Genomic DNA, 12,678 nt, shown 5'->3' with positions numbered 1-12,678 from the left:
TGGAGGTTCCTGAACTTTGAGAAATAAAAAAATATCTTCCCACTAGAACATCTCCCAAATCAGGAAAAAGGATAAGTTTGATTACTTGCAAATTATTTGTAGTTCAGGGCCACAAACTCTTCTTGTGTAAATATCTCAGGATGGGACTGAATGACACTATGGGTACTGCCGAATCCTGCAGAGGAAGCAATAACAACAGGCAATAGGACAGATTTAATTTGTGACATACAGTGAGACGATTCTTAACAGCTCTGATTAGAACTCCCATGTCCTAAGGAGATTGCCCTGACAACTGAAGAGAGCGTAGCCTGGGGCAGCCACAGTGGTGCAACAGTAAATGCTCTGCAAAGCTGAGGCACATGGGAAGGTCCTGAGTCTGTGTCCCAATGTTTGTGTCTCTCCACATTGGGAGGCTTAGTGGGTCACAGGATAAAGTCCCTGTTGGGTATGCCCATTCCTCTTTCTTTCTCTTGTGGAAAAAAATGAGTAATATATATTTTTAAAGTATACACTGGTTTGGAAAACTCTCCTTTATTCTCCCTGGCTCAATGCATCTTCTCATCTCGGGGCCTTGTGGGTTGCTCAGTCCCTGCTGAGGAAGATGGAGCCCACAATTGTTCCCAGAAGGCCAGAGCTGCACATATTGATAGGTCTCATATTCTCTGAGGGAGAAAAAAATAGTCTTATTCTCACAAAGCCCAGGGCTCAGTTGTGCTCTGTGTGCACAACCAATTTCACACAGAGCACTGGAGTTACTTGACGCTACAGCCACAGAGCTGGGAACAGGGTGTCTGAGTACAATGTGCCAGCTGTCCAGCATGTCCCGACTCTCTGTAGTTATCTCAGGCTAATGTGTGCTTTGGTTCCTGTTACAGAACAAATACCAGGTCTGACTCTCCACTGTCGACATTCTAAATAGAGATATGCTTCTCTGACTGGAGAGAAAGGAGTGAAGGGAAAAATTGGCAACAATGATCATAGTGCTGAAAAATGTTCAAATATGAGGGAAAGGGGTTTTTGTCATCTATTTTTTCGATAACCATAAGAACAGGACAAGTGAATGTTAATTTGTGTAAGCATCCATAAACTCATATTTGCATAGGAGATAAGACTTCTATGAAGAGAGCCTTCCTCTTGGTCACTTGCCATTTTTTAAAAATGAAAAGGCATTTATTTTTGACTCGCATATTTTTAAATCCACTGAAATTTATAGTCATATGCTTTTAAATAGTTGTAAGACTAAATTCAATGTGAGGATATAGCTTACTAAATCTTTCCTCTTTGAAACTGGACATGGTGTCCCATGAGATGTCAATGGAAGTTTCTGGGTTTTTAGTATAATCAGCTTTTGGTCTTCCACTTGAGTCTATTATAGAGGGAAAAGATTTGAAGGCAGCTCTTTCTTATGTCCCCATATGGAAGATGGGTCTGAGACACAAAGAACAATTCAGTAGTGACTCTGGAAGCAGGTCTGGGAGAAGAACTAAGCGAGAGGACTTTTGGGAGGGTCAGTGAACCGTAAAGCTGGCACCCAAGGTCTAAGAGAAGATTGAGAAGTGTCTTCCATTACTTAACACTAGCTGTAAAATTTATAGCTAAGAATCTTTTATAAATAAAAACTAAAATACTGAAAAATACAGTACCTTCAACAAATTCCTATTTTAATTTTTGTAGCAAGCCTTGTACTTTTATCTGTGTGCTTCAATCACTGATGTGAGTATGAGCATAGCGTAGTTACATGGCTATAGAGAATGTAATCAGGTTGTTAAACAAATTTCTCTAAGTGGTTGAAATTTTTCTACCAGAGTATTTTCTTGCCTAGGAGTTTATTTCCTTCTTAAAATTAGTACTTAGTATAAATTCTGAGACAGAATCAAAAGTCTGAACTGTTTAACAAATCTTAAAATCCCTTTCCAAGTTGTTCACTATGTAACCAGTTTATCAATAGGATATGGAATAATTTTTAAAAAACTGATAACCAGTTTATCAATAGGATATGGAATAATTTTTTAAAAACTGAAACTAAGGAATGGGTTATATATTACTCTCCTTAAATTATTTTACATCTTCCTGAATAACTTCTCACTAAGTTAGCTTTAAGCAGATTTTTGGAAATTCTTTCCTAATCACAGTATTTTCAACCCCCACGCCCAGTCCCTTTTTGTAGGAGAAAACATTAAAGTCTGCTTTGCTGCCTTTTCTCCAATCCTCCCTTAGAGACTACTGCCGTTACCCAGCAGGTAGGATGGCTGGTGTGGGATGCACTGCGAAGGCTGGACCCAGAGATTTCTGGCCTAGAAACCAGATGGTGCTGGCTCTGTCACAGACTGCGCTGAATGAGGCTCTAAATCTTCCTGCCTCTTTTACATCTCCTCTAACCCAGTGCAAACAAAGCTCTAGGCTCTGCTCAGATCCTGGCTGAATGGTAGGAGTCAGTCAGAAAGCGTGACTTGAGTCAGAACAATAGGTGGCAGGTGGCCCGGCCTGAGTGGTGAGAGAATTCTACTGCTCGCCTCCATCTGGGAAGGCAAAGTCATCCAAGCAATTCTCTCTCTCTCCCCCAGCATCCCCTAGTGCTGAGCCTCTTTCTCTTAAGAAGGACCACCTCCCAACCCCGTTCTTATTCACAACCTGAGAAGTTCCCAGGTGCCTCTGCCATGAGAGTGCCTCAGGGCCTTGTTGCCCTCTGATTGTTGAACGTACTGAGCACGCACTTCAAAGCCTAGCATGGTGACCAGGGTTCCTGGGCAAAGAAGCCTTCTGCAGATGCTGGATGTACATTTTTAGGATTTCAATTATTATTATTTTTACATTGGGATACATAGCAGATTTTCAGATCATAAGAGAAAGGGCCTTTGAGGCTAAAGTAGTTATTAAGAGAAAGAAAGAAAGAAAGAAAAAAGATTCATACCATTTGCTGAGTATCTAGGACATGCCAGGCACTTCAGCCAAGTGTTAAAGTTATGTCTCATAACAGCTTAAAAAGTGGAGTTATTATCTCTAATTTCAGAACACTGAAATATAAACGCTTAAGCTATATGCCTACATTTGTATGGCTATTACTCCTGTATAGCTAGAGCAGAATTCTCCTGATTCATTGTCTCCTAACTGCCATGACGTCTTCTGCAGAAAAAAAAAAGTCAGTGTGGTTTTGGGTGTTCCGCCTTCTCCCTGCTGTGCACGGGGTTCTTGTACGGCTCCCCTATGATGGGTTCTCTTTGTGCCACTCTCAGCGCACAATAGTACAGAGCAGCATCCGCGGGAACCACGTTTCTGATGTACAGGTTTACCGAATTTGCTGTACTCTTCGAATAAAACCTTTCTGCGGCAAAACTGGCATCTCCTTTTCCAGAGTGTCCCCATCCTCTGTAGAGAATATATTCTGGTGCCTGATTTGGATACTGTCGAAACCAGTAGAGATCAACAGCTTTTGTGGATGAAGCACTGTAAGTGCAAAGGAAGTTTACATTCTTCCCTTCTGTCTGAAATACTTCTGTCTCTTGGGGTCTGATCCAGTCTGCTCTCCTGGGCCCTGAAACATAAGACACAGGTCAGCACAGTGTCACACTAGCTGCGTCTTCTGGGTGGGCAGCTTGGGGTGCAGGACAGGGATATTACCTGGAAGGGCCAGTGCTAGGAGTGAAGTGAGGATAAACTTGCTGTTCATTGTTTCTTCTTGCTTCCTGCTTGATGATCTTGCATTATTCAGTGGCTTACTTCACACTGAAAGCATCTTACAGTGAAGGCGCTGCGAGGAGTTTTCTAGCAGGTTCTTATGACTCACAGGTCAGAAGTGGGAGGGGCTTAATGTAACCACATAGACCCTTTGAAGAAACACCTCATTTTGTGGTGACTTTGAGTAGCGCTTGTTCTTTATTTGGAATAAGTTGAATTCTCCACATCCTGCTAGATTTGTTTTGTTCGTCATCATGAACTCAGGTGAAACAGAAAGTGACATACTAAAAACAGTTAAGTGACAATTTCTGTAGGTCGTAGTTACAGATATTCCTTTAATTTACTTTTGTTTTCTTTTACACGAATGAATGTCAGTTTTAGAATACATATTATTTCATAGAGACGTTAGTCTTCTGAGATGCAAATTCTGTTTGATTCTGGTTACAGTAGAAAATAAGAAAGAGGGAAAAAGAAGCTTTCTCCATTCCAGCTGCACATTCCCTTCACGGAGAGCTGATCTCTGGGTTCTAAATTGTAAGGTCTTCATATCCCTGAGCCAGAACTCTGGGAGGACTTACACAGGATTTCCGATTTTATTCTGTAGCCCTCAATAAATGAAAGTCAGATCCTATTCCCGTCTCTACTACCTGGTTTCTGGGTTTTGATGTAGGTAGAAAAGGAGAGAAGAAATGAAAGGCATCAGAGGTGTTTGCTGGCTCAAAAATGACAGGAGATAGTCTACTAATTTTTATGCCATTTCTTCCCCTCTTATTTGAATGATCACCTGCCCTTTTCTTATACTATCTCCTCATTTTCCAGGCAGTAAAACCTAAACTGTGCTCAATTTACAATGAATTACCCAACACACTTACAAGCCTGAGTTGACTTTACCGCAGTTTGCTCTACTGCACGGACATGGGGTTCTAAGGCACTCCACTTACAGGACAGTCGTTAAAATAAATTATCTGATAAATACCCTCCTTGTAATTCTGACACATTTCTAGTTTAAGGGAGCATTAGTCGTCAGTGATTTAAATGGCTAGCAATAAGAATCTTGTTTTAAAGCTTTTTTATTTAGTCATATATGTTCGTGTGTATGCCTCATTTTAAGTCAGCTAAAATGTGCCAGATAATAATCACATAAGCCAATTTCACCTTACTTGGATTTTGGTATTTAAAATGAAATGAGGCTCAGCCATGGTAATTAATGCATGTTGTATGCTGCAGCTAGGCAGGCCAGGGTCACATGGGAAGCCTGGCTCTTTATTACTACTCTAAAGGAAAAAAAAAAGCTGGAAGAGGTGGCCCATGCCAGTAGTCACATCCTCATGGGAGGCTGAGGCAGAAGGATGATGACATAGTGAGACCCTGTTTAAAGAAAACACATGCACACACATATACACACACACAATCACACACACACAAAGAAAAATGAAGCATATTGTACTTTTTAATTTCTAATATAATGCTTTATTATTGAGCTCTAGGAGGCAATTCGGACAATATCACATATTATAGGGCAGAAAAAACAATAAACAGTCTTAAGTCCATCACCCAAATTCAACTAATACCATTGCAAACATTTTGGTGTTATTTTTTTTCATGTGTTGTTACAAAATATGTTATTTTATTGACATATTAAACCTATGTCATTTCAATGTTTTGTATACATTTTTGGTACATAATTGTGATCATACTGTGGATAATGTGTTCCCCCTCTGATGTTTGACTTTTGGCATGTAATGAAGGAAGCATATCTTTTGGAATTGGATAGACCTGATTTCGGGTTCTATTAGTTGTTTGTCTTGAGGGCACAACTTAATCTTTTGGATGAACATTTCCTAATCTTTTTTTTTTTTCTCCTAGAGGATGTGTACACTTGTCAGAGAAGGATGGAGAAAGAGGGAGCATTCCCCCTGGGAAGTTTCCCTCTTCTCTATTTTTCCCCCTCTTTCAGGGTTTTGGGCACAGAAACACGTGTACCTGGTCTGATTCTCAAGCTGTTGTATCTGCAACTTTGAACCATGGGGTCAGCCATGTAAGATCCACCTGCATTAACCACTTGGGAACAGAGTCAGCCTTCTAATCTCCTAACTGTGAATAATACTAATAATTCATCCATTATTTTGAGAATTCAATGAAGTGAAAATTGTAAAGTAAGAAGGACATAATATTTGCTTTCAATAACCAATAGCTTCCATCACAAACTCTTTGCAAATATAATGTGTAGAGTCACATGAAATAGTTTATTTAATGAATATACCATCACATAACTAAGCTAAGTTTATGTTAATTTTTCATAGCTTACTTTATCTAACCTCTTTATTTGAGGAAGCTTTTTTGAAGGTACTAAGTATTCAAATTAACATGCAACATCTTGAGAAAATTCTCCCACCACTTTGATGAAGCACCTAGCGTAGGCAGCAACCCTAAAATGAAGAGGAGTATGAAGTGAGGAAGAACTTTGACTTCTCTTTAAATGAGACGATGTTACCTGTTTGTTCCCACCTCTCATTCTTCGCTAGTAGATCGACCAAGAAAAGCTGCAGGAAGAACTGTACTTTCAAGAGTTCTACTCTGAGTGGGGGGATAAAACACCCACAGCTGTTAGACGGGGTCCCTGATGCACAATGCACATACCGGTTGCTGCCACAATCCTGATAAAGAGGCTCTCTTTTTACAATGGGCGTACTCACATGGTAATGGAGTGCGCATCATATGAGTGACCCCCTAAAATAATAGTTTTGCCAAATCCAGTAGAAAAGCACAGAGAAGGTAATGAAAGGCAAATATGCCTCAGTCTGATTTAGGACTCAGTAACCCGCAGAAGTAGTTGTCAACATGGGCACAAGTCTAAGAGCTACTTTTTTTTATAGTTTATTTTGAAGGGCTTGCCCAATTTAGGAAGGTCCCCATTTTACAGCAGTAGTGACTCAGCTGCTGTATTTGGGAAGAGGCTTCAGATTGCTAGGAAGCACTGTGCCTCCATGGTGCAGAGGTAGGTGGCTGAGTCTCTGCGTTGGGTGGCCATGAAATGCATAATGCTGAGAAATTCTTCCTTACATAAAGCATTATTTAATCTCCTGACTTCTTCACAATCCCACTTGAAACTTCATGGAAACATGAAGGTGGGAGCTTTTTTATTCCTGCTTATATCACTGTAGGGTTTGAAAGTTAGTCACTTCATACCTGCAGTTGAGAATTGCACTGTCTTCCCTCATGGACCACCAGCAATGGGAGGCTCTGTTCCACCTCGTCAACACTGCTCACCCCTGTTTTAAAAAAGGACAAGTAAAAGTCAGCTAGAGAGGGTGATAGCTGATCAAATCTTCACAAGAATAGCAACTATTCTCCATTGGAACCATGGGGTGCGCAGATAAATCAGAATGGATTCCATCTTCCCCTTTATTTTTTCGAGGACCAATCTCCAGGTTCCTGGTTGTCACTGACCCTTTCTAGTAACCTACTCACAGCTCGGTTGAAGCTGATCACTAGTGACGCTCATAGACACTTTTCCATCCTTCAATTTCTTCCTCATGTTATTCTGGGCTAAAGGGGGTTGACTGCTCTGAGCTTACCTTTTCTTTTTTGAACCCAAATCCTCTTTCCTTTGGCACACATACACATATACACACATACACACACACACACATCTGCACCCTGAAAGGGAAATAGTAATCTGGCTAATGAGCCAACCAAAAATGAAGTATCATTTGGCTCTAATTCAAATTCAAGTCTCTCCCACTTAATCTCTCATGTGAGGCATTCAAATAGCACACTGCCGTCTCATGAACCGGTGCAGACTAGCTGAAAACTTATATCCACGTGTCTTGACAATGGTGGATTGGTGGATTCTATTAACTGGTCTCATTGTTGAAGAGCAGACTGCCCTATTATCTAGAGCTCTTTGAGTCAGTGACTATATTTATGGTCAGATCCTTCAGGGACTGGGCATGGCTGCTCCCTGCTCTCTCTGTCACCTGCTTGCAAATGGAACCTGGCATGGCAAGTGGCCAAACCATGGCCCTTCATGTAATGGCAAACCCCTAAGGAGATAACCTGGGTCCCTTGAAGATCATGTAAGGCAGGGTTGCTTGCTGACTGGGACGCTCACTTCAACAGTGATAAATACACTGTGTTCCTTAAGCTTTGGAATGTTTGCATATCTTTGTCACCATAGTTTGGCCTACCTCACTAATACTCTTGGAGAATAGCCTTGCTTACATTCCACTCCATAAATGTTATTATGTGATTTTCTTGTCATTGCCTAGAATGTCTAATTTTAGTAAAATGGGTATAAACAATCCAAGTAGTATATAAGTCCAAGAAGACTAAAAATCTTTTCTTTTGATCTTCAGGATTATTAAGAAAAAATTACTTACTAGGAAGAACAGATCCCAAAGTGAATACAACTATTTGCATTTCATAAAAGTTATAATACATAGCAGATAGAAAGTTATCTCTTGGTTTCCAAGCCAACCTTTTCATGATAATGTGGCCTAATTCTTCAGATCTTAAGCAAGAAACAAAAGCTATAATAAGCATGAAGAGAGATTGACAGGTCTGACAACATCACAATACAGTAAACGATAACATGTTCTATTGCTGTTTACAAAGATAGTCTGTACTGTTCTCATGAAGGTCAGATTTATGTTGCTGCTGTTATTAATTTCCTTCTGTATTTCTAGGTGGCACAGAGGCACAGATATAAGAACTAATTAGCATCTTGTCCTTTAATTCATTTAATATTTTTTATTGATTGTCTTCTCTGTGTAGGAGCTGAGGAGCACAGAGAAATGAATAAGGCAATCTTTACCTTTGATACTAAAACACACCTTCAAAAGCCTTCTATAAAATATTTTAAGCACTGAAAAAGTCAGGATTGTAGGAGCCTACCTACAGTGGAACTGGAATGGGGAAAGGAGGAGAAAACACAGTTAGCTATGTTTAGTTAATACTTACAGTGTAAGTTCCCATGGGGTGTAATTGCGTTGGGCACCCTGTAGATAGCTGTGAAATTATTTCTTCTATTAAAATGTGCATGGGACTTTGAGGATTGTGTCATGAATGTGTGAAACTCATAGGGAGAGAGAAGGGAATTTCTTGTTGACATGTGAGAATATGATGATCTCTGTGACACATTAAAATCACTCGCTTTAAGAAACCGCCTCTATCTGCCCACAGCACTGTCGGCAGCAGTCGACCCTTGCTCCTCAGAAATATCAACTGATCCCTCTTCGGAGCTCTTGATTTCCCCTAGAGCACCTGTAAGGAAGAAAACCTATAGAATGTTTTCTGGCGCAAAGCTAATACTGCGTCTGACACAGCTCGGTATAGCTCTTGTAGACTTCAGCTTTCTTTGATGCATACTGTTAGGTAGTAAGAGTAATAAAGATATGAAAAGGTGTCAGAGTCTGTTCAGGGGAACCAGGAGTTAATATGATATGGCAGAAGTTTCTGGAGAGTTAACCCAACACGTATTCCCAGTCACCATTTTCCATACTCACCTTCCTTATAGAGGTTTGTCCAAGTGCATGCTCGCTTTCCCAGGCTCCTTATAATTAGTGCTGACAGTGTGACACAGTGTGGGCAACAAAATGTAGTGTATTTCAGACCTCTGAGGTAGAGACTCTCGGACTCAATTTCTGGGTCAAATAGTAACTCTATTTTAACCATTTGCGGATTCGCCAAACTGTTTTCCAAAGTAGCTGCACCATTTTATATTTTTAGGAATGGTGGATGAGGATTCTGATTTCCCCACATCCTCACCAACACTTATTATTTTCCAATATTCTTTCGCTCTTTTTTTATTTTTAAGGTTTTTTATTTTATTTTATTTTTACATAGGGCAATATGTTCACTGGAGAGATGAAGACAGACAAAGAGAGGGAAAGTGAGAAATCACCCCCCAGGGTAGACGGCCCCACTGCAATCTCTTCTCTTCCAGTCTCTTGGGATTTCGGACATGCATGGCACACACACAAGTCCAGCATGATTTTCAAGTTGCTGGGTCTAGGACTTGGGCCATGGTCAGTCATGTGGGAGTCCAGCACCTTAACCACTACACTGCCTGCTGGTCCTTTTCTTTCTCTTTTTTAGAATTATGGACATCATAATGTGATGTGATTTTGATTGCTATTTCTCTAATGAATGATGATTTGGGGCATCTTTTCATTTGCCTTTTAGCCATTTGTTTGTCTTGTTTGGAGCAATAACTATTTAAATCCTTGGTTATTTTGAAATTCATATTTCTTAGGGCTGGGAGGTGGTGTGGTAGCTAAGGGCACTGGACTCCCACATGGCTGACTGTGGTTCAAGTCCCAGACCTGGTAACTTGCTTTCTCACTTCCTCTCTCTTTCTCTCACTCTGTTCCTCTCCAGTAAAATTAAAATAAAAATAATAAAATAAAATAAAATAAAATAAATTTGTATTTTTTATTGTTGAGTTGTGAGGTTTTAAAAAATAAATTCTCGATACTAGATCTTTGGCAGATACATGATTTGCAAATACAGTTTTCCATTCTGTGGTTTGTCTTTTTGCTTTCCTTTGTGAAAAACTTTGTGAATTTTGATGCACAAAGGTTTTAATTTTGCTGAAGTCCAATTAATCTATGTTCCCCTTTGGTTGCTATTCTTTTGGTGTCATATCCAAGGAACTGTTGCATAGTCCGAAGTTATCAGGATTTATACCTATATTTTCTTGCAAGTATTTATATTCTTAGCTCTTACATTTAGGTCTTTGATAAATTTGAGTTGATTTTTGAACATTCATGAGATAAGATCCAACTTTTTTCTTTTGCATGCATCTATCCAGTTGTACTTCTGTTGAAAACGTGGTTCTTTTCCCATCGAATCATTTTGGTATCATTGTTGAAAATCACTTGGCCACAAATGTGTATTCTGGACTCTCAGTTCTATTCATTGATACCTTTCCATTTTTAAGAGAGAGATAAACTCTTCTATTGTGATTGTATATGAATCACTTTTCCTCACATCTTGATAAAAACAAGTAAACTATTGGGTCAGCAGGTGGCGTGGTGGTTAAATCACTGGACACTCCCACATGGCCAACTATGGTTTGAGTCTCAGACCTGGTGGTTTGCTTTCTAACTTTCCTTCTCTCTGCATACCCATCTTTCTCTAATCAAATAAAAATGACTGAATGAATAAATAAAATAAATAATTCTTTAAAAAAACAAGTTAATTATCCACATTAAAAAAAAATTGACAGGAGAATTTTATTAAGCAAAGTTTACACACTCTTTGGAAGGTAAATTCTTGAATACATGAGAGTTTGCAGTTCTGAAATGTTGGAGACATAGGTTGCATGCATAGTCACATCTTCCGCCAAGAGAAGCAGGGACTGGAGGCAGCACAGTGCCTGAGTCTCAGCTATAAGCTTTAAAACAGGCTGCAGGTGCTTGGGGAGTACAGTGCTACCAGCACAGAAGTAGATGCCTACATCTTCAGGGGCATAGGCTGAGATATGCATGAAGCTGTCTTTTCTTGCTTCACCAAGCTTAGCAGTCAATTTTCCATTTCTGGTCAATTCACCTCCTTTATTTAAGATCATCCAGAGGACAGGACCTGGCCCCGGATTCTGTTTGTACCATAGCAAAGTGAAAAATATACTTGTGAAACTGCAGTTCATGGTGACATCCTCTCCTTCTTGGATGGACATAGATGGAGGATTCTGATTCAGCTGTTGTCCGCTCACCCATTTACCAAGACAAAATAAGGTAGTTAAGATCATCTTTAGATCTCCTTTCTTAGAGCTGGGATGGACACTGTATCTCCTAAATCCTTGTCCCCGCCTCTGTGTTACCCCCCCTTTCCTAGTTTTTGTTCTTCTGTTTCTCTCTTTTCATAGACTTGGATAAAGTCTCACCTCCTGTCCTCACAGAATTTACACCCGTTTAGAATTCTCTGTGGAACAATCAGAAACCCTCAAGACTCACGTATCAGCTGACTCCATAGGAGTATTAGTAAACCTTCAGGGAACATGCCCATCATCAAAGAATTACTTCCTGAATGAGATCTTTGCTTCAAGAAACTCTTCTGGGCTTAAGAATGACTCTGTAAACATCATCATGATGTTAAAATATCTGTCTGTGGATCAGCCAATCTGATCTCTCACTGGATGTTTTCCCCTAAGGTTCTGAGCCAACCTTGAAGGTTAACTATGAGTGGAGATGCTGCCCCGCTATAGCACCACACACGATTGTTGTTTGTCATGATTTCTTTTAATAACCCTCCCATTCTTGGATGCTGACTACACACTAGGAAAATGTAGAGACATGAACAAGGTAGACAGGAAATTTGCCATTGGGCACCTTTCAGTATCTCTGGGAAATCAATAAAGGCTAGCCTTACAATAGATTAAGCAGGATGAATTGGAGACATATTTTTCTCTGTTTCTTCCTGAGAATCCATTGAAGTGAGAGTAAAAAATATATTTTTTTAAGTTATATGTCCCAGAGGTAATACAGAACAAATGGATGACAACATATGAAATATTTCTGAGAATGGAAATGAATGGACAAGAAAGTTGAATCCTAAGGGCCCACAAAGGAAAATGCCAACAAAAACCTCAGTGCCCAGAAAGTTTCAATAATAAGGGTATCTGATACTTTAGATCGAAGTAAGGGATGGAGAGAGGGGGCTTTAAGCAGAATGTATAAATTATAACATCTAAAGTACAGTATACTCTCAGATATTTCATTTTGGCCTAGAAAAGTCAGATATCCACTCCTTCATAACTGCTTTTATAGATAAAAGACTTTTCTTTTGAATAAAGAGAGCTAAGATTTTGAGATATTAGACTTAGTTGAGAGTGAAGAGAAGAAAATATTTGAAAACAGAGGACCCAGAGTCATCTTTCTTTGTTCAAATCCTAGATTTATATCCCACTAAGTATAAATGAACATCCCAGGAGCAACAGGCATTTAAAAGAAAACCCTCAACATGAAAGGTAGAGATAAAAACAAAAAGAGGAAAAAAGAG

At 39.6% G+C, this 12,678-nt stretch overlaps 2 gene segments (V, D, J or C); both read right to left on the bottom strand.

The window, feature by feature from the left end:
* Nucleotides 1-11,679, bottom strand: part of LOC102501063 (T-cell receptor alpha chain C region-like) — a 324,249-nt gene extending 312,570 nt beyond the window's left edge. The window contains 2 exon segments of the C gene segment in view: nucleotides 11,108-11,399; nucleotides 11,639-11,679. Coding sequence covers nucleotides 11,108-11,399; nucleotides 11,639-11,679 — 333 coding nt within the window.
* LOC106734480 (T cell receptor alpha variable 12-3-like) lies at nucleotides 2,934-3,740 on the bottom strand. The segment is given in 2 exon segments: nucleotides 2,934-3,532; nucleotides 3,619-3,740. Coding segments are annotated over 2 exon segments (441 nt in total).
* Nucleotides 11,680-12,678: the final 999 nt, after the last annotated feature.

This window comes from Tupaia chinensis, unplaced genomic scaffold (assembly GCF_000334495.1).
Source record: "Tupaia chinensis unplaced genomic scaffold, TupChi_1.0 Scaffold000126_2, whole genome shotgun sequence".
Lineage (NCBI taxonomy): Eukaryota > Metazoa > Chordata > Mammalia > Scandentia > Tupaiidae > Tupaia > Tupaia belangeri.
This window is presented reverse-complemented; position numbering and strand designations above follow the sequence as displayed.